At 39.5% G+C, this 23,185-nt stretch overlaps 2 protein-coding genes across 10 annotated transcripts in view; one reads left to right on the top strand and one right to left on the bottom strand.

Moving 5' to 3' along the window:
* LOC117957920 overlaps nucleotides 1–3,789 on the top strand; it is a 6,344-nt gene extending 2,555 nt beyond the window's left edge. Inside the window, exons 1-2 of one of the 3 annotated variants that reach the window (XM_034894008.1) lie at nucleotides 48–191; nucleotides 762–1,713. In XM_034894008.1, the coding sequence (XP_034749899.1) occupies nucleotides 763–1,698 (936 nt within the window). In that variant the 5' untranslated portion in view covers nucleotides 48–191; nucleotide 762 and the 3' untranslated portion in view covers nucleotides 1,699–1,713. Of the gene's footprint in view, nucleotides 1–47; nucleotides 192–761; nucleotides 1,714–3,290 lie in introns of those variants that run through there. The other 2 variants (XR_004659620.1, XM_034894006.1) reach the window with 2 other exon arrangements.
* The window catches only part of LOC117957918 (septin-9-like), a 66,267-nt gene that overhangs the window by 27,628 nt on the left and 15,454 nt on the right, over nucleotides 1–23,185 (bottom strand). For 2 of the 7 annotated variants that reach the window (XM_034893998.1, XM_034894001.1), the window contains one exon: nucleotides 9,586–10,350. The exons of 2 other annotated variants lie outside the window; for them this stretch is intronic. In XM_034893998.1, the coding sequence (XP_034749889.1) occupies nucleotides 9,586–10,350 (765 nt within the window). Of the gene's footprint in view, nucleotides 1–9,585; nucleotides 10,351–11,114; nucleotides 11,450–18,991; nucleotides 19,270–23,185 lie in introns of those variants that run through there. 3 more of the 7 variants (XM_034893999.1, XM_034894002.1, XM_034894000.1) reach the window with 3 other exon arrangements.

Consider the following 23,185-nt stretch of genomic DNA (forward strand, 5'->3'; position numbering starts at 1 on the left):
AATATTAAACAGTGATCTTCAATGGAAACAACACTACAATGAAATGCAGCCACACATACATAAGGAAGAATGAAGTTATTTAACCTATTTTAACCACCGGACAATACTTGATTAGCCAGTTTAATTTACAGGGAAACAGTAACCTAAAACGATTGACGCCTATTGTACCTGATGGCAGCAATCTAACACAGGTGAGCACTACTAATTTCTGATTGCTAGTTCTGTTTTTAGTGGTTATAATGTCACTATTTCACATTATTGGTGAAGCATTAAACTCTTGTGAGTGTTCCCCCCTCTCTGTGTAACTATTTCTCCACAGCAACTTAACAAGTAAACACTGTGTATGGAAACACAAAAAGCGGATTTCTTGCTTCTTTCATCTTTTGCTAATTTTGGAAGATTATAGGTTAACTCAGGCTGCTGAAGCTGCATACTAACTTTGGATAAACGTCTGAACACATTTTTGCACCAAACGAGGACTGTGGATTTCTTCCTGGTACTGTCCCAACTCTTGCTGCTCAGTTCCAGCAGGTAACATAAAGTAAAACCTGTTTTATTGTTCACCTGCTTGTTGTTTTAAGACATAGTTTTAACTGTCATCCTATCCTTTAGATGTTGAAATTAACTTTTCATCAAAATAAAAGATAATATATATATTTCATTTTAAATAATCAGCAACTCTAGTTAGAAATACATGTATGTATTGAGAAAAGAAAGTACGATTGAATAATGCCAGAAATATATTTTTAATATTCATACAGGATGAGGAAGATTTCAGCAGGAGTCACGAGCTGCGGTGTAGCTCTGTTCTGTGCCCTGACTTCTGTCTCAGCTGTAAAGAAAAATCTCAATTCAATCAATGATTTGAAGAAAATCAACTATGGCCAATCTGTGCCCAAACACAGCCTTGTGCTGCTCTACTGGTTTGCCAACATAGTTGACATTGACGAGAACAATGTCATATGGCTGACCTTTGACCCTAATAGTGGAGATTATGGCTCACATCATTATGGCAACTATGAGGGGCTGCTGGACCCACTGCCTTGGGGAAATAGATACCGGTACTACACTATTGGCAATCTCTATTATGAAACCTCCATGCCACTTCCACCTTATGTTCTTCGTCCCCCAACTGGGTTTGTGGGAAGAAACAGGGACAGGATCATAATTCTTGTCAGGGAGCAGAACATAGTAGGGCAAGCTTTCCAGATAGATCAAGTGTATATCACACAACACATTCAAAATCAGGGGACATATGATCCAGATCATACCTACAGGATCACTACTAACCTCCTGAGACAGATCAGAGAGTTTTCTGTAGGAGACGACCAACAGCAAATGCAGTATCTCAGAAGCCTCTATGGAAGTAACGCTGATGATATCCATATCAGAAACACATGGGGTGACCTTGCTTGCCTTGGAATGCTGTTGTTTATCGTGATCCAGGAAAGGTACTCCTTTTACCAACACAACAACAGAACAGAAAACAACCACACACCTGAAAACAACAACAACAACAACAGACCAGACAACTGCAGACCAGAAAACAGCAGACCGGAAAAGTGCAGACCAGAAAACTGCAGACCAGAAAAGTGCAGACCAGAAAACAGACAAAATGATTGGAATGATGATGCTTTGGTGATCGGCATTATTACTTTCATTTGGTTTATTTTATTTACTTATTTTTGGATTTTTTAATACACTGGGAAAGTATATGGTAATGAATGACAAATACAAATTAATATTGTCTAAATCAGGGTGTGATGCTGTTTGGCCTTCCTATGTATAATTTTATTGTTTAGTATATTATTGCATAGCTAATATTAGGGATGTCATTGTCCATTTATTTATGATAATAATAATAATAATAATAACAGAAATTTGAAATTGTTCCAAAAAATAAAGTGAATGGTTCCATACAACGTCCTTCATGAATAATATAAATTATTAGTTCACTACATTTATTTAAAATGGGTGTTTATTTAATTTTATGGCATTTGAAAAATTCTCTTTTTTTTTAAGAATGTTAAGATAAGTGACAAAAAAAGTCCAAAAAACAAAAACAAAAAAAAGTCCCAAAAAGCACAGAAAATAATCAACCAAAACATCAGAAAAAGTGACAAAAACACCGGGGGAAAGCGGTAAAAGTGTATTTAAGTTTTAATTTAAAATTTTGACCCGGAAAAACTGAAAGATGCATGGTTGACGGGAAGACAACATGGGAAGAACAATTCCACTTAACACTGTAAATAAAAGTAATCAGCTTTTAGCATTTTTCAAGGACCATGGCAACATTGAAAGGGCATTAAACATTACTTTTTTCTTGTATTGAGAAGCAAGTTTAAACCAAAGAGCTTTATTATGAAACTTCCTGAAACCATCAGCAACACTTAAGTTTCATTTACAGAGAAACGGAAAAGAGTTTTGGATGCTCTCACACAAATACAGATCACAAACCTAACAGCAGCAGACTCTGGTGAGTTCCTATTTTCTGATTTGATTTACTTGTTTTAAGTAGTTACCGTGGCGCTATTCTACACAAATGCTGAAGCATTTAACTTAAGTCTTTTTTGTAAGTGTTTCCTTTCCTCTTTGTGTTACTATACCTCCAACGCACCTCAACAGGGATATGCGGTCTATTGAAGCACAAAAGAGAGCATTTCGTACTAAAACTGTAAATTTGGAAGATACTGGATTTTATTAAGTCAGCCTCATTTTAACTTCAGGTAAACTTGCAAAAACATTTTTGTCCAAAATGAGGTTTGTAGTTTCCTTCATTTTGTTTTAACTCCTACTGCTCACAATGAGCAACTAAAAGCTGTTGAATGTTTACATGGCCACTTGACTGTTTTCAGACAGACAGACTTTTAATTGTCATACCGTTGTATATAGTCTTGGGTCATCAGGTCAGAGGCTGTTAGTGGTTTCCGACAATCACTTAAAGACCAGAGGGGATCGATCATTTCATGCAGTGGTATCCAGGCTGTGGAATGCACTGCCCCTCTCTTAACATGGTTTACATTTTATGGATTCTTTTAGTTAGAGGGTTTTTATGCAACTATGTTTTTCCTGTGTATTCTTATGGCTTTTATTCAATGCATTTTATTGTGAAGCTTTATAAAAGGTGGTAAATAAATAAAAACATTACTTAGGTGTTGAATGAGCTAATTATCTAAATAAAAATATAAATCACAAAAATAATTACCCTCTAGTTACAAATACATGTTAGGATTCAGAATGTACAGTATGGATGGATAATGGAAGAAATAACTTTTTAAATATCTCTACAGGATTATGAAGATGCCAGGAAGAGTTACGAGTTGCTGTGTAGCGCTGTTCTTCGCCCTGACTTCTGTGTCGGCTGTACAAAGGTTAAATTCAATAAATGATTTACAAAGACTCAACTATGGCCAGTCTGTGCCCAAACACAGCCTTGTGCTGCTCTACTGGTTTGCCGACACAGTGGATATGGACAACAACAATGTATTGCTGACCTTTGACCCTAACAGTGGAGATTATGGCTCGCATCATTATGGTAATTTTGAGGGGCTGCTGGACCCACTGCCTCGGGGAAATAGATTCCGGTACTACACTATTGGCAATCACCATCAAGAAACATCCATGCCACTCCCACGTTATGTTGTCCGTCCCCCAACTGGGGATGTGGGAGGAAACAGGGAAAGGATCATAATTCGTGTCATGGAGCAGAACATAGTGGGGCAAGCCTTGCAGATAGATCAAGTGTATATCACACAACATTATCAGAGTCCTGTACATCTGGGGATATATGATCCAGATCATACATACATGATCACTACTAACCTCCTGAGACAGATCAGAGAGTTTTCTGTGGGAGAAAACCAACAGCAACTACTGCATCTGAGAAACCGCTATGGAAGTAACGCTGATGTTTTCCACCTCAGAAACACATGGGGTGACCTTGCTTGCCTTGGACTGCTGTTGTATATTGTGATCCACGAAAGATATTCTTTTAACCAACAAAGCTACAGACCACAATACAACTATAGACAAGAAAACAGACAAAATAATGAGGGTTATGGCTATTTGGCTTACTGCATTATGTTTGTAGCAATTGTTTTACTTATACTTGCATTTTGTTTTATTAATACATAGGGAAAGTACATGACTAGAAATAAGGGAGAATAATCAATGTTTCCTAAACCAAGGTGTGATGGTAGTGCTTTTCAAAGACGATGAGGAGCACAAAGCCAGCTACAAAGATTCAGGCAGTTCAGCACGTCAGTAACACTGACCGATGGCCAGGGGTTGCTCTGTTGCATGCTTTGTTTTGCCTCCATATGTTAATTTTATTGTGCATTATATTCTCTTTTTTATTAAATAATGTTGATGTAAAACTGAGATAAAAGGCTTGATATGACATGCTTGCCCAAATATATTTGGAGCTTTAAAGCTCTATTTCCTTAAATTGTATTTGAAATAAGCAAAAGGGCTTTTATTGTAATAGTCTGTTCTATCTGCACACATTGTTGCTTGCTACTCTGCAAATGGCTTTTTTTTTTTTACAAACAAGCTAAATTTAAGCTGTTAGTTGGTAGTCTAACTCTTCATATAGTTTGCCACAAGTCTTTAAATCTGGACAAAATCTTGTGAACTTAGCTGCTGGCGTAACTGTAATTTCCCCTTGCAGGACTAATAAAAGGATGCATTATTATTATTATTATAATAGAGTCTTGACAGGTGAGTCTGTTTTTTTTCCAGCATGCCATGCCCCCCCCCAACACCCCACACCCACACCAAATCCGTCCCTTGTGACATGCACAAGTCCTTGTTTCTAGCCAAACCAAATCAAAAGGCCTCTGTGTTAAAAGATGAATACTGTTTTAATGTGGTGAACATGGATAGCACTCAAGAGCCCAGCACAAAACCCAACAGATCATAAGATAATGAGTCATCATTAAAAAAAGTTGCCAACTCAGCTTTAATAAATACAAAATAATCAAAAAGGTTTTTCTTTGATTGATGGAGTCAACTGGAGTCTAAAAGCTGACACATTCAATCACCTATTCATACTATTTTCACTAAATGTGTTTGAAAGCAAGGTCAACGTGAGTAAGAATGGTAGTCTGCAGAAAACATTGTATTCCTGTCACAAAATAAGTTATTTTTTTGTTGATAAATTTACTAATTCAACACTGAACCTAAATTTTAGATTTGTGTTGTTCACTCTCTCATTTCAAGTTTACTCTCTAAGCATTCTGGAAGCTGTGTGTGAGCATTTCTGCCTAATTAAACAAAATCTACAATTAATCTATTATGAAAATTGTTAATTAACATTCTGACTTCATGACGTTGATTACTCTTTTTACAGTCTCATACACTTTGGCTTGGCAATTCTCAATGCATGACTTCCCAGCCCAACGACGGGTTTGCCCCCCTGTAAGACTGGTCTTATCAACAATAGATAAATCAACAACTTTGTAAAAACTGAAATACAACAAGCAAGCACAACAACATAGAACGCAAGCAAGTTTACTTAACATGCTGATAAAATGTCGGGAGTACAGTCTTTAAGTTGTTCTTATTAAAGTCCCCTGCAATTATATAAACACTGGGGCCGCTGCTTTATGGTGTTCATTAGAAGAGAGATTGGCGTTGGCTGGAATATATACACAGCCGTGACGATCACTACTGTTAGCTCTCGGTAGAAAAAAAGCATTAAGTATCCCCACGTGATGTAATTCCAAGTCGTCCATTTTATGCACCAGGGATCTGGCATTGGAGAGATACAGGTTCGGTAGAGATGGCGTATGTGCTTATGTGAAAGACACTTGAAATAGATATTTGGTGCTGTTCACCAATGTCCAAAAAGGTTCTGGCGGGTGTAGTGTGAACCAATAGTAATAGCAATTTGTGATTCTTGCGAGATTTTGGCGGGGTCCTAGGCCTGCAAAATTAATCGTTATAAAAGACCTCCCAAGCAATGCAATGCTCTTCCTTCTCTTCATGCTGACAGGCTTTTGGTGATGCGTTTATGTGTGCAATAAACATTACACTTGATGAGAAAAAAAAAAAAAATCATGGCAGAGAATCGTGATATCAATTCTAAACTAACAGAATCGTGATTCACATTTTTACCCGAGTCATTCAGGCCTACGGGGGGACGCCGCTAGCAAAACCTGCAATGGAGGTTTGAGCATTGGGGCTTAGCTATCAGCATGATTCGCCCTACTACGAGTTTGATTACCATCAAAATGACTTCAATGACTTCGATTTCCAAGGATGTATATTTGAGCAGCTTAACAGCATTTTTTCTGACCAGAAAAACAGAGGGAATTACTTCTTCATTAGAGCCTGACCGATATATTGGCAGGGCCATTTTAGACATTTCCCCATCTATCGGTGTCGGCCATTAATATATTAGTACTGATACCGATAGTAATGAGAGTGAGTGGGTCGATGGAATAGGAATGGATTATGTTGACATCCTTGTCTTGAGAAAGACTGTGGTGTCAATCACACACCTTGTCTTCTCATGTGTTATCAATGAAATACCTTTCCAATGCAGCCACCTTATTAATGACAAAATGCCAAAAGTCAAGGCAAGGGGGGGAAAACTAAGATGAGCAGTGTACAGAATGAATAAATTGTGTGTGTGTTATAGCTGGCCAAATCAACTAAAACAGTGTATGGCATTAAAGCAACTTGTACTTTATAACAGCCGCAACAAAAACAACCACCTTATCGCTTGTCTGTATATTCATTTAGCACTCTCCCCTGGGCGAGACATTGTTAACCTTGTCATCTGTGTAAGGAGAAACATACAATTAACATTTGTGAGGACAAAAAAGACAAACGTCCAGTCCTCAAGCAACAGTCTACTAGGACAAATTGGACACACAAAAGCACAGTCAGTGCCTCACCAGATACAGCGTTGATACAAGTAGCAAAGGTAAACAGAAACAGAAAACATTTTCAGTTTTGCAATCTGAAGATAAATAAAATATTTATGTAAGAAAAAAAACTACTTTAAACATTTTTTCTGACTCCGTACTGCGTGTACTTGTTGAGGCAATGGAAAGTAAATTGCAGTTTTGGGCAAGTGGTCAAAGCAGTGTGGTCTGTTGGTTTACTTTCACTCCAAAATGACTGGAGGTTAAAGTGGGCTTCTGTAATTTGGTTTTCTCCCTGCAGACAGACCTTACAGGAAATCACACTCTTGCACGCTTTATGTCTTCCTCCATTTTTCTTCCTCCTCTCTCTCACTCCACCTCCTATCTGATCCTTGCTTTTTCCAGCTTCTTTCTACCTCTAGCTGTGCACCTCCCTCCCTCCAGATGCACAGCTAAGCAGAAAGGTGGTAACCTGTTCTAAATGTGGCAGAAGCTGACTTAATCCTCTCACTTTTCCTTGCTTACTTCCCTTCTACTAATACAAGGTCATGGACATTTGCTAAAGGATTAAAAAATACTGTGGTACCTAAGAAATTATAGAAAAGGAATATTCTCAGCATAAGGCAGATATAAAATAAAAGGATGTCTGCAAAGGAAGCAGAGTGGATAGAGAGACACAGACGGGCAACACAGCATAAAAAGTGGAAATTGGAGGCTTTCTATTTTTATGTTGAATGTTTTATGACCTCCAGATTTGGAATGTATCACCTCCCAGCCGCCTACGCCTGGAAACAACTCTACGAGTGAGAGAAACCCATGAACACAGCTGTCTCCAGATAACAGTACTCACACACCAAAACATTAGCCATTCAAGAGTTAGGGAAGGAAACAGCAAAAATAACCAGCAAGAAAAGTATTTTTCGAAGAAGAAAAAAAGCCTAGCTGTGCACCACAGTGTGGTTTGAGAGCCAAGACTGCCCATATAGTAGCGTAACTTGTTTGGTTACAACAGGAAGTAACCAAATTAATTCAATATTAGGAATGACTTTCTTGATAATAGGAATATTCTTACGAAATGTCTTGGCTGTTAGTTAGTCTAAAGATGTCTTGACTAGGCATGCACGATATTGGAAAAATCTGACATTGCAATGTTTTTTTCTCCCTGCGATATGAAAAAAGAAAAAGTAATTTTTACAAGATGACATAAATAGCTTTATTTGGAAATAAATCATTCTGGACTACTGCGGTGATTTTGTAAGTGAGTGCATCTGCATAGAAGAAAAAAATGAAAAAGGATCTTTTCTGATGTTAACCCTTCTTTATTGAACTTTGATGCTTTACAAACACCGAAGCAAGTGAGCGATGTGACTACTTTTCTGAAGTGGTTTTGGAGAGGGAAATTAGGTAGAAATACGCTAGTTGGCTATGACACTATCATCCCATCAAAACTATGCGCATCACTGTGTCAGCAGCAGCTGCTGCCTACGGTACTTTAAACACACGGAGAGCCTCACTTCCCATAACAAACACTGCCGGACTAACGTCAGATACACACATTGCCCACATGACTACCTGTCTTTAAGGGGAAGGGTTGGATGGTAATAATCATGTAAAGGGAGAACGATGAAAGTTTACTTTACTATCAAGCAGCAAAAAAGGATTTGCGTCAACATTGCAACTTTCTGCGATGTGACTATTGCGCATTTGCACATCGCGATGTTGATGCTAAAACACAATATCGTTCAGCCCTAGTCTTGACTCTAGAAAAACATGCTAGATGGACTTAATTACTGATAAAATTGTATCAATGGACTTAAATCTCCCCTTTAGAAACAAGTAAAAGGATCCTAACATATATTCAGCACACACAGAAACTGTACACTGCGGGTCTTCTCTCTCAGGCAATCTGAATGTACAGTGACTTTAACAAGTGACTGATACGAGTTTAAGTGACCTGGGCTTTGGAATTCTTTTTACGTGCTGTCCTGAGAGCAGTCCTGGGATTCTCATCATCACCCTCCCTGACCTACATTCACAGTAGGCCTGGACGGACTAGCTCACAAGGCAGCTCTGCTAGTGCTTTTTATGGTTGGAATTGTTACTTCACAACTGCCTCCTAGGGGCAATAAAAAGCGCAGAAATCCTGAATAATGTAAAGTCAGTAAAGGTTTAAATGCATGTCATACAGCGTTCCAGTTAAAAATCTAATCTAACATGTATTTGAGTGTTCAGTGTGAATAATTACTAAAATATAGTTTTAAAAGGGGAGAAATAGTGTGAAACATAGAAGAAATATTTAAATGTGATGTACAATTCTGTCTGCATCTTTAAGTGCCTCAACAAGACCGAATGAGTTTGTTGCAAGATGAGGTTCACATGAAAATCGGTCAGAAACGGGAATGAGAAACTGAGCAACAACATGAAAAAGCAATGATCATTTGATTTCATCACAGCGTAGTTGCTGCCAGATTGTTTTAAGTCAGTGGATTTAGAAAGATAGGCCATGCTAAAACCGGTTAAAATTTATAGAAATGAGGAAGGTCAAGTGACAAGTTAATTAAAAAAACACACATTGTATGTGTAAATTGTGTGAGGCTAAAATTCCACCTTTGAGCAGGTATCTTCGACAAACATAGCTTACCATTACCCAACTATTTTACACGCAAGAGATAGTTTACAAAACTGCTGAATACTGAACCGAGCAGGTACTTACTGTCTGTTGTCCGGGCTGTGGGTGGCTCTGTGACAGATGACTGCACCCTCTGCACCCTCTCCACCCTTGGCTCTTCCAGGGAAGGCAGGGGAGCACTAGGTGCAGGAGGCAGGTGGTAGTTGTTCTCTACTGCACTGCTTGACACCAAACCTTCCGGCTGTCTGAACACAGGCATCTCCGGCCTCCTGGAGGCTCCCTCAACTGGGCTTATGATTGGGGACGTGGACTCTCCTCTTCTCTGAGGGGGCTCAGGGATCCTCGAGACTGGGGCCGAGGACAGCGGGGCTTCCATCCTTTTGGGAGGGACAGGGGGCTCATGGGGCCGTGTCATGCTGAGCTCTGCCCGCCTGTTTGTGGAGCTGGAAGTCGAGTTGGAGGAGGTGTCCAGGGGAGTACTCCGATTGCTCAGACTGACCTCAGGCCGCTTGAGGCCAAAGCGGGCGATGCCAGGACTGGGTGAGTTGTCAATCTGCTTAGAGGAGACCTCAATGGACATTTCTGTGCGGCGGGATGATGCTGTGTCAGGGTTACGACTCCCTGATAACTCAATGCGCCTCATGCCGGCCTTTGGGGAACGTGGATTGGAGGACTCAGAGGGAGAGGATCTGGAAGAGGAGTAGTCAGAGTTGCGGGAGCCCAGGTCATAGCTCCGCTGGCTAGATGTGGAGGAGGTGGATGAGCGGAGGGGGTTGGTGTTCCTACGAGACAGAGGTGAAGGGTGTGTGGATGAATCTGTCTCCTCCACCTCAAATGACCGTTTCAGGGCTGGAAAAGACAAAACAATTGTGTTTAGACAAGAAACGGTAGGATCTCTTAGCCCGTAAAGATGCTGGTGCTCGTTTTGGGTTGCAGCACCAGATGATATGTTAATGTGTTCATGATTAAAGCATCTTATGATTATTATGCAAAACAAAATAACATGAGCAACAATTCATGGAACATAAGGACCTGAAACAGTGATAATTCTCATTATCTCATGATGATGAAGGGTTTTTCATTCAGTGGTGGCAATGTACAGACTTTGAACCATTGTTTCGACAGAAAGTCATCAATATCCATGAAACACTGGTGCAGCAACTCAAACAAGCACCAGTATCAGACCAGGGAACTGGTAGCTTAGGCTTCATCAGAAGCTTGTGCAGCTATTTTCTCGGAGAACGAAGGTAGCGATGATACGAACATCTACTTAATTTAGCTATGAAAAATACCAATTTGTTGACTAATTTGTTGTGTAGGAGCAAATCGACAGATAGAAATAACGAGCTATTAACAAATAACATGTAAGTGGATACGTTTAAACAGACAGGTAGGACAGGCTCAAACTAACCGTTATCTAGTTACATAGCGTTAGCTAACGCTAGCTAAACGTTCGTTACTAACGTTAACATGCTAAGCTAACTACAAATTCTCTAAGGGTAGCTAGCTAAGTCAGTAAAAAAAAATGCAGTTAATATGATTTTTACACATCGCTGTAGCTAGTCACCAAGCCACCTTGAACAAACTTCATTTAACATGCTAGCTAATCTTACCAGATTTGACACGCTTCACATAGCGCGATAGCATGGCGTTTGTAATTTCTAACCTAGCCAATTCAATCGGAAGAAGAATATGTGTCTATAACCACCAAGTAGGGTTTAATAACATCAGCTACAAACGCACATCTACCAATGAAATGAAAGTGTATTTTTCATCCTCTGGCTAACGTCTTAAATTTTGAAATTAAATTTCCTGTTACCTTCTAACACACCTGTTGACATGACGAGTATCGAGCTAACCACGCCTCGCGGGCGTTGTTCACGTCAGCCCTGCGCCTTAATTTCTTTAACTGTATATGCTTAAATACTATATTTCATTCCCTAGAGATCCAAAGGGGTAATCCAAACGATTCTCTGCGCCAACAAAACACGATTCATAAAATCATGTCAACAGTTATTAATAGCTTCATATTCTATGCATAAAAAATATATTTGTATAGGCTTTAGGCCTCACTACATGTTATTGTAGGCCCAGTTTAATATGCAACTTAATTTTATACAACATAGGTGGTCCCTGCTCCATCTATCTTTCAGTTAAAGGGTCCTTGGCTTAAAACACGTTGAAAATATGTGCCCTAGAGAACAAACCAATCTATAAGTGACCAAATAAAAAACTATTGGGATATCTTGTTTTGTTTTTTAAATAAAAAGTACCACGCTATTGAGATAGATGTGTTTGGTTAATATTTAAACTACAACAAATATTCATTTTTTTCATACCTTTTACACTATTTGGCTTTGAATGTAGTTAGTTCACAGTTGATATCACGTTGGATATGTTTTTTTTTTTTTAGAATTACTCTTGAAAAAAGATTTGATTTGAAAAAGATTTTAAAAGCTTTATTTTGCTTTAAAGTGGTAGCACCCAAAAAATTCTTTAATAGTGTCTGAAAAATCACACCCAACATTTGAACACCTCCGTCCCCACACTACAGCCGTCTCCCTCTGTGACACTATTTTACCACCAGCCTTTTGCTTTACTTGTTACTGTTTAATAAATGCTTTTTCTCTGACCATGGTAATCTCCATGGCAGATGTGAAGTTGACACCAGTCTCACTTCAGCTCGGCCAAGAGACCGAAGCAGCTACAAGCCTCGGAGCAACAAGGTCTCTGTGCCAGATAAACACCCCAACCTACTCAAGCGTCTGGCCTGCTTCAAGCCTGACAGGCCAGCATGGGAGAAGACCCTCTTACTGAAACTCACTGTTTTCAGACCCTTGTTATGTATTAGCAACTTTTTGTGTCTTATCAGAGGGCCTGGAGAAGTAGGCAGCTGATGATTGACACTATCCACTGAATGTAAATGTAATAAACTGGTTTAACTGGGTGTGTGAATCAGAAATCCTTTATAAAACTTTGATTGTAAATGTAGAAAATATTTCTTCATTCCTTGTTAGCTTCACTTGCTGTTGACTTTTCTCCCCTATTCTGTGTGTTTATGGCAATTGCATAAAAGCAGTTAATGACAAGTTTGAATTACAGGTCAGCCCAATCAGCAACCACAACCAACTCACGCAACAAGTCCCTCACAACATTGTTTTCTATATCTGCAGACATACTGTATCCCTCCCTACCTGAACACACAGCATGCGGAATAATCAATCACATTGATTGCACTATTGCCCTTTGTGTGTTAGGCCCAATGTGTCCTCAGATGTTTGATGGTGTAAATTCCTGTGTGTTGACTGCATGTGGCGATTTTGGCACTTCTTCATTACACCACTGAGAGAAACAAAATAGAAAGAAAGGCAATAACAAAATAAAACCTGTAACTTAGATCTAAAATGTGATTGTATATGCGTGTAGTATGCATCTCTACCATCACAGACAGTTGTATCTGTCTCCGACACTAAGCTCTTTGTGTTGATCAAATTGAATAATGTGATTTAATTTGAGAAAACTGAGCCAATATTTTTCCTGGATGACACAGTTGTTTCTTTAATTAGAAAGAATAAGCAAAGGAATGACACAGTAGTCACAATGAAGTTATATCTAAAATGTATTGGATGCAGTTAAATGCTGGAAATATTAATATACTGCATATTTAGTCAAAGGTGAGAATTTCTTGCCAATAAGAAAAGGAAATTAACCACAAATGGAGCAGATAATAATAATAATAATGATAATAGTAATAATAATTACTGTAGCTATCCCTCCATCCAACCTTTAATAAACATCACTTGCACTAATCCTCAGCTTTTAAAAGAGCTTGAGCAGTGAAAGTCCACATAGTATGCAAAATCATATTGAAAGTGCCACAGACCACTTAAGACTGTGTTTTAAACGGGATTTTGATATAATGACCTCTTTGCCTGGGATTGTGCTAACTGTGTGGTGTGTGTGCCTGCTCTGTGGTGACAGAAAAGCCCAACACAGTGAAGTCCTCACAGACACAGTGGAGACAGAGGTCCTGTCAGTTGTGTTTCAATCTCTCTCTCTGTATGTATGTGTTTAAAAACAGCTGTAGAGTAAAACAAACCGGATCAGCCCTGATCGGAGCCAAACTCTGCTTCTGTTATCTGCATCCTCTGATGTGTGTATGCGTGTGACTGAAGGTAGATGGGGAGGTCACACACTAATATCTCTCTCTTTGTGTCTTTATGTAAAGGAGTGTGTGTGTGTGCTAGAGCCCACCGATATATCAGCGGCTCTATACATTGGCGGCCCGATATCATCGGCCGATATTAGGCATTTCCCGATCTATCGGTATCGGCATTTAAAATGCCAATTTAAATTTTTCTTTTAAAGAAATTACTCCAATAGTCATTCATCAGAATCCTTAATAATGACAAATAAATGATTCTGATAAATGAATATTAAAAAAATAAAAACGGACTGTAAACAATGTTGTGAGCGTTGGCGTTTCTTAGTCTTTCCACTAGAGGGCACTGTACAACGTCTACAACACAGACTTTAAGTTCCATATATTAAGTTTGTATTTTCATCCATTTTATTTAGCTGAACTTAATAAAAAAATATATTTTGATGTTCCTCTGTTCTGTTGTGACAATAAAACAAGTTAATGTCACATTGTTTTAGTGTGAACTCATAAATATCTACAAATAACTACTGTTAGGGAAATCTGTTTATGTTTTGTAACACGTTTCTGGATTTTCTTTTAAAATATATATCGGCCAATATTTCGGCAATTACCAAATATTTGTATCGGTATTGGCCTTAAAAATCCTTTATTGGTCGGGCTCTAGTGTGTGTGTGATATCAAGGATAAAACCCTTTTTATGTCTCCAAGTTGTTATATGCTGCTGCTGCTGCTCTTGCTCTGAGGCAATAGCAGTGATCACAGCCCTTCCAACCAAACTAAGATAATACTAATGAGCATCAATGTGAAACACACACTCCCTACCTCTCATTTAACCTGGCATTGAAACCCACATTAATCTTGGACTCCATTCTCAGCGATAAACTGTAAACTCGCTTGCTGACTTATCTGCCAAATAAGGAAGACATTGCAGCCAACAATTATGTTTTTCACAACCCACTTTGAAGCATGATTAAAAAAATCACATGATGACGCTACTCTGTTCTCCAGTGTAGCATGTACTGGATAAGCACCACATGGACATTCTCCACGCCTCTCTGAGCATGACAGTAGATGAGCTGGACGGGTCCTTGAGACGTAGTACTGCATTTGTCAGCCAGTGTATTTATAATATGTAATTTCTTTTCTCTATGGAGTAGTTTTCATTGTTATTGGAGTCTACTGTCCACATTCATCCAGGTTCAAATTGCCTTCACACGCATGGAAACCAGGCATGCATTTAATAAAGTGTTACAATTTGTAATTTTTTATTTCATTACAAGCCTCACAGTTGAAGCACAATGGATGTGAGTAATGGAACAAGAACCACTGTGGCCTAAAAAGGCTCTGCATATCAAAATGTGCTTTGGTGCTGTTTTTTTTTTTTTAAATAAGAACATTTGGCCCCTAAATATAATCTGAAAGCCCAACTCTCTTTCCTGGAAGTGTCTATTACAGTTGTCAAACAAACATGCCATTCCCTGCAGAAAAACAACCCTTTTTACTCCATGTACAAAAGAAAGTTTTTCCTCACATGCTATTTGTTTTTAGCTGTAGCATGGAGCTTGTTGATAACTCTGGGGTCTTGCCTGGGATTGGCATCGGTGCAGGTTTCAATCCACATGTCCAACAGGGATAAAAACAGCAAAGAGTAGCTTTAAAGCCTAACAAAGAACTGCTGTATTCGCTCTACCTCAGCGTGACCCTTGGTGCCTCCCTGCAGCTCTGATGCAGTTTGCGTCATTAGCAGGAAACCTGTCCTAGCTGGTAAGTGTAGGGCATCCTGATAACCCTGATAAGTATGGAGACTCATGAGGATGGCTATCAACAGCCTCTGTCAGGAGACACTTCCTCCGTCTAACACACAAGCTCTATCTGTGATGCTAATCGTGGCGTTTAGTCACAAGACTGACCTCAAACTTTATTGGTTAAGATCAACAGCATATTAACCCTATACTTCTGTTCTTTGGCAAAAATAACAATTTATGCCAATGCTCCTTAATTGCACAGTTTCAGTGTATTATGGGTTACAGAGCACCAACTGACTTCACAGAGTTCCTGGAAAAAATCCAAAACCACAGTTAAGTGGCAGTTGGTCATAATTACAGTTTTAGGAGTTTAAGATTCTACCATGATCCTTCCTCAAATTTTTCACCGTCACTATAAAGGATTTTTGTCCTTAAACAAAGTGGGTCCCCTTATTTGGAAGAGATTGCTAAAATAGTCTGGTATTTGATTAAAGAGCAACTAGTGTAGCAGGAACAAGGTTGAAAATGGTTCAGTTTTTCATGTGGCCTTTTTGTAAATGGTAATTAAAAAAGCACATAGGAAAAATCCATACACATGAACAAATACACACTCTATGAAACCAATAGCATCTCTAAACTGGAATCATAAAGCCAAAAATCTTCAGTGCTTTCTATTCTATTCATCCATTATCCAACTCTCCCGTCCTAACCTGGAAATGACATTTTAAACTTTATCCTATCATTGACTGTCAAAACTTGTTTTATTGTGATGAGTTGGTGACTGCCATGCAAGCCGGACCCCATCCAGATCTGTTAAGAGAGAGGCTGTCTGTGCTCAGATCCAGTCCACCACTGCCTACCAAGACATTTTCACCCACCACAGAAAGCTACTCCTGTGGAATTTCCTCTCACTGGACCAGTGAATGCCCTTACTATGCAGCTTACAGATACAGACCAAAAAAGAGGGCAAGGAATCAAATGAAAGAAAAAAAACTAGCAGCAGTTGCAGTTTTGTTTTCATTGCTAAAAAAAAAAAAAATCAATATACAGTAGGCCTAAACAACATATCTTGTTCATGGGATATTACTGCAAACTACCTAATGTCTCACTCACTGATAGATGATATTTTTCAAATCAAGATATTTTTAAATTTGAAAGGGAAACACAAGAGGCTGTTAGCAACACAACAGACCTCTTTCAAGGACCTATAAAAAATGACACAGTATAAGTGCAAACGTGCATGCGTGCTTGTGTGTGTGTGTTCATTTTGCTGAGCTGAAGGCCCAGTGGCCTGGTCAGTGATCTGTGTCAGCGTGTCAATGTGTGAGGTTAAAGTCACAGCTGAGTTCATCAGCCCCGTGGGCAAGAAAACTCTGTCCTCTGTCTCAGTCTCTCACTGGCGTCATCAGCAAAGGGTGTGACAGAGGGAATCACACTGAGATGGCAAATAGACAAATTGTTGTAGAAAAGAATGGCCTACAAAAAACGGCCTACTTTGATTCACAAATCGATGGTATGAATTACAGTATAAGTCTCACATTATATCATTAATGTTTTCTGTGCTTTTTAAGAGCTCTAATAATCCAACAAGCAAATGATGTGAATGTTGCACGCTTATATATTTCACAACATTCAAATAACTCATCAAAATGTAATCAGATGACACATCTGAGAGCATTGAGGTTTGTCAGCAAATCGATACCCTACAGTGTTAAATGAGTAACAAGCAAATTTACACCATGAGTTTATACATCAAATTAAGAGAGCACAAAAATGCAGCCATAGAAAATTGTACAAAATCATCAGGCTTTCTTTATCATATACTATACATATATGTCATATACTGCACTTAATAAGCACAGCTTTATTGCCAAATCTTCCTTGAACTTGAAATCCTACAACTGTAACCTGACTTATATATTACCCAGACTGTGTATTTGTTGCAGCCACATACATGCTAAAACATGTATGTGTTACATGGTCTCTGTTCCTTGTACTACTTTGTTACAGTAGTACAAGTAGAGAAGAATCATTAAGTCAGTGAACCGACTCACTAATGTCCACTATATACAACATCAGTCAAACGATTGTTAACATTAGCCACCATGAGCTACTAGTCATACCAGACCAAGTAAGGCTCTAGCAACAAAAAAAAGTGTACTGCCTGGAGAAAGGGTGTCTTTTATTGCTTCTGATTTTAACTTCTCCTTCGTAAGAGGAAGATTATGTTATTTCTTCTTTTCAAAGTTACATAGTCTATCTATAAGATGAGCTGTAATGACAAAAGTAAACTAAAAGTGCAAACTGTTTTTCTGGGTGATCTTTCTGAGCATTATTTACTTGATTATGATATGGACACAGTAAAAAGGCCAGTGTGGCATAATCAAAGTAACCATTTTAATATGAGTGAAGGTGTCTTTTTACAGATTGCCTTATAATAATACTTTTGAACAGAACATCCCTGACTGCTAAACACTGTGATTCTGTCATTTTCAAAAGTAGTTTTATTAAATATTTTAAAATGTCTTATCTTAAAAAAGCTAATCTGTTGCTGTAAGGCGAGAACTTTACTTTCCGACCCTGATTGTTATTGACTTATCGGCTGATCATCGGCATCACACCACGCGGCATCTGTGCTATGCTGTCCTCCCTGTTATGTTTGTGTTACACACGAGCAAGGGATGTCTGAAAGCATGACTTCCAGCCACATGGTTATCGCACACTTTTTTGCCCCTGATGCCTCCCTTTTCTCAATGCCACTTATCTTTCTGATCTGTTGCACTTTGTAAGCCAGAGATTTAAAGACCTAAAAGACAGCTAGGGAGAGATATTCACAATACATACCACAAGCAACCTGGTGTTGACAGAGGAGAAGCTCTGGACAAGTGTGGATGCGTTTCCTATTGGCTATGTGTTTGTGAGAGACAGGAGACAGATAGATAGACAGTCAGGGTGGGGAGAGGTGTCGGCCTGTCAGCCCACCACCCACCCTCCTTGCATCCACCAGCAGCCAGGCCAAGGAGAGAGGGGCTGAGGATGGACAAGCTGTTGAGAGAGGAAAAGGGGAAGCACAGCCGTTGGACGAAGAGGTGGAGGAGGAGGAAAAGTGGGAGGAGATGGATGACAGCGGGAATCTGTGGACCAGGGGCAGACAGATGAAAATGAGAAGAGGGAACAGAGGGGGAGGTGTACCAGGTGTTCCCCTCACAGCCGTATGCTCAGTTGCTGTCTCCAGCTGCTGCGTCTTCTGAATGCAGTTCCTCTCTGACACATCTTAGTTTCAGATACACGACATCCACAACAAACACACTCACAAATCTCAACAATGAATGTATCTTCATGAGTGTTGCTTAAGATGAAGAGCAGTTAAAAGCAACCCTTTTAGCATGATTCGCCTTTCAAAACACCACAGCTCTCCACAATCATCAACAAGCCCTTCACTCTCTCGGTTCTTCCAGATCCGCTCGGTTCCAATCAAACATGTGGAAATCATCTATAGTGTCCTCATGGCAGGGTTAAAGAGTGCCTCGCTAGCAGAAGAAAAGCGGTGGAGCAGCAGAGCTAAAGAGAGACAGTAACTAACCTTCAAAGTCTGATATGATCCCTTCCAAGTGAGCGTTGACAGTGGAATCAGACATTTTGGGAAGCAAGTGTGTATGTGCGGGTGTATATAATGCGAGAGAGAGGGAGCAGGGTTCCCTTTCCTCAGCAAGGAAAAGTCTTCCTGAGGCGCAGTCCTGCTTTTAAACAAATCCCAAATTAGGAGCCTGTGCAGGAGAGAGGAGGGGAGGAAAGAGAAAAAAGAGTTGAGCAACTCACTGATCCAAATCCTCTCTCTATCTCTCCCCTCTTTCTTAAAGCAGCAACTTATTTTTCTCTTTTACTCCTTCTCAACTTCCAGAGCTTGGAATGAGCAAGCAATGACAACCCCCACCCTCCCTCTCTCCCTCTCTCTCTAGCTCACTGTCTTCCCTCCCCCCTTTTCTCCTTCCCTCCATGTCTCCCTCCCCTTCTGCAGCCGTCCTCTCAGACTGGTTCCTTTCAGTGAAAGCTCTTATTTTTGACAGGGCTGGTAAAATTATACGCATGCTTCATTCAAACACGCTTCCTGTAGGCTACATCCCATGACTAAAACACCCGGGGAAACTGATGAAACACTACATAGCTATAACTCAGATTCTTTCAAATCCTTACTCTGTTGATTATGCCAACATTGCATCCTAAAAGCACATGAATCAGCGCACTCGCTAAAATTCACATAGAAAAAAAATCTCCATTTAAACATATCTTACAGTGGATGGAGTAAAACAATCACAGTAGATACATAAATTAATCAAGAGTAAAGACAGAATCATACTATAGACTAATATGGCCAAGACAGGCTCATGCAGGCGGTTAGATCGTCTGACATGCTCAGTTGCTGTAGGCAGACATCAATAAATAAGCAGCCAAATGACTTAATGACCATGTGAATGAGCCTCTGTGTGTGGGGAGGGAGGGGGAAGGGATGACAGGGGCGATGGCCAGTGTATGTATGTATGTGTGTGTGTGTGTGTGTGTGTGTGTGTGTGTGTGTGTGTGTGTGTGAAAGCACGTGCTTTGGAAAAGAAGCAAGATGAATGTAGCAGTTGGGGGATGTCATTATCTGTATATGTGTACTGTATGTTTGTATCTGTATGCATGTGTAATTCTGCATCTGGATGTGTTGTTCAATGAATGCATGTCAAGATGAACTTGTCATGGTAAAGATTATGATGCAAAACAATTCTGAGCAAAACAGCAGCTGTCTCAATATCATAACTTTCACCCTCCCTGTCTGAGACACGTAGAGTTACCCAGCTGTATGACAGACTCATGATTCAAGATTTAAAATCCTTAATTAATCCCACAACGGGAAAATTCACAATTCATGGCAGAAAGGGATAGGTGGACAAGTACAAGACACCGATAAACACACAATCAATAAATATAATTAAAGAGAATAAATATTGGCCAGACAGTGAGAAGTTGCCCTGATATTTATCCTTCACCAGCCACATGCCAGTTGTAATGAGCCTGTCACTGGCCTCTTTGCCAAAATGACTCAATTAGTAGTGACCAGTAAGTAACAGTTAGCCTGTAAACAGTAGTAGTAGTAGCAGCGCGTATACATATGTTGGGACTCTCTTCTTAAAATACACATAACTCTCTTTTCAAAAATATACTGCTTCCAAAAGAAAACCAACTTTGAAAGACAGCAACACAATGAGGTAAATAGGAGAAGATCCTTTCTACCTAATCAAATGTAGAGATATGGAAAATTATTTGTATGTGAGTTATATTAAATTATTTAGGCTATGAACAGACAGAATTCAGATGTTGAATGTGTAATTTATCATATCTGATATTTGGGACTGAAATCTTGCATGTCTGGCAAACTTGTTTGCAAATCATCCACAAAGTTGTGCATGAGTGCACATATACGCACTAACACACACATTTTAAAACTAATATGAGGCTTTACTGTTCTAAAACATGCATTCTGAAGTTAATCTTTCACCACATTTCCCTGCAATTGAACCATGCAAAGAATGTAACCCACAATATGTGTGAGAGAGCTCTCTAATCTTCGATCAAAATATTTTGGGATAGCTGTGCCTGGCATTTGTAAAAGCCAGGTCAGCTAAGAAAGCTTTGAAGTAGCTGGCTGAGATGCCAAATACTAAGGACATTAGGATGGTCATCCTATCCATCCAGTAGGCCCAATTGTACTTGTTTTCATGAAGTAGCTGACACTATGTCACCTTTTCCAGCAGGGGACAGTGTTGCACCTATAAATAAAACCTGTTGCTATGGACAACAGTTTTAGTGGTAGCAGTTTCACTGGCATACAGTAATGTGATCGCGAAATAAATAAAACTGGAAACATGGGGAGAATCCTGCTCTGGACACACCCTCAACTCACACAGTGTGTCCTGCCCAAAAAATATGTGTGTCAGATTCCTCCACTCCCTGGCACACACTCATATTCACACTAAGATGCATGTGTACGCACACAAACAGATTTCTGTGCAGCAGATGCAGGCAAAAATATATACATGCATGCACTCAGCCCAGCAGCCAACCCTTTCACCCACAAATAAAAAAGCACACTTCCTTCCACTGCATATCTTTGCAAGCCCCAGCCTGCCCAAACAGTGCAAATTCAATCTGCTGTAACAACTGTCACACAGAGAGAGGACTACATTGTTTTTCACCCTGATCTGTAAATAACTTCATTCAGATCAAAGAAAAAAAGTTTTAGTTATGCAGCATGCCATGTTTTGCAAAGCTGTTTGAATCTGGCATTAATAGAAAAAATCCCTTGGATACGGTAGGTACAGTATTGGCCTAAATGTTTGCATGACTGTGAAAGGTCATACAAGGTCATGTTGATACCATATTTTTCATTGCTGATATCATTAGCTTCTTATGGGGTGAATTACACCACACTGCATCTTATTTCTGGGAAACCTAATTGCTGTGTCCTGGTTCTTAAGGAAAGTTGTACTTTTTCATCACCAATGTTAAACTGTGAGATATAGAAGTAATGTAGAAGGCCAAACAGTAAGCTTACACTTTATTATCACAATAATTAATGTGCCATGAGGAGACAGAGACTTTTGGATTATGATTCTAAAAGTAGTTTTGACAATGCTGTATAACTATTGTTTAAAAAAAAAAAAGATAACTAATAATCCGTAAAATATTCTTTGGGCCTCAGGTTTCCTGGACATTACTGTATTGTGATGTATTTGAATAGGCAGCTGCTGGTGTTATGTTGCACTGCAGCCTACAGATGAAAAGAGACACAGACAGTTGCTTATTGCTTGAAGAAGCCCAGACCACCACCACTCTGAAGTGGGTTCTGCCCTCCTGCAAGCTGTAAATGGAGAATGGGAGGAGAAGAGGATAACTTCTATAAACAGATGCCAAACTGGCGTGGCAGTTGCTAGGGCAGTGCCAGGGCAACAGCAGGTTACGAATGTCAACAGTCAATCTGCACATGCACAAAGACACCAACACGTCGTTGGGTTGCAGGTCCACAAGCCTCGGCGCCAGTCTGCACCCTCCCCTGCGGTTTGGCCCTTGCCAGTGGATGGTAGACCTGCGATCTCTGGAATCTGAGACGCAGCTCCAAGAAACGATTAAATAGTAACCAAACCCGCACTGGGCATTGGGATGCAAGGATACAACCGGAACTGTTGTATTCATGACTACAGCTGTTTCAAATGCAACTTCTTACACCTAACATCTAAGACCAGATTCTGACTCACCATCAAAATGCAACCACTCTCTTGCAGTCTCTGCAGATTTAATGAATCAGTTGTTAAATGGGAGATGGTCAAGTCAATACTTGTGTCAATAACGTTTTCAGCAGTTGATGTAAAAAAGAATGATGTCACAATAATAAGTCTCTATGTTTAAAATGTTTGTTTTTGTGAAGAAAATAATCAATCTAGTAACATTATATCTGTTGAAAGTTGTGTGTTACAGGAATTGTAAGCATTCCCCAGACAGTTTTATAGTGTGAATAATGATCTGTGTTTCATTTCAAGTCATTATTTCCAAACATTATAATATCAGCTACAGAGGATACCTCAGGTTCCTGCTGAGTTCATCATTAAATAACAAAAGCTTGGCCTCCATGTAGACAGCTCATCCATGAGTCAGGCTATGTCAAATGAGCCATCTGGATGAGGTTAAATCTGTGCGTGTTGAGCGTTGGTGAGTGTGTGCATTGATTGCATGTGTGTTA

Source organism: Etheostoma cragini, chromosome 15 (genome assembly GCF_013103735.1).
Source record: "Etheostoma cragini isolate CJK2018 chromosome 15, CSU_Ecrag_1.0, whole genome shotgun sequence".
Lineage (NCBI taxonomy): Eukaryota > Metazoa > Chordata > Actinopteri > Perciformes > Percidae > Etheostoma > Etheostoma cragini.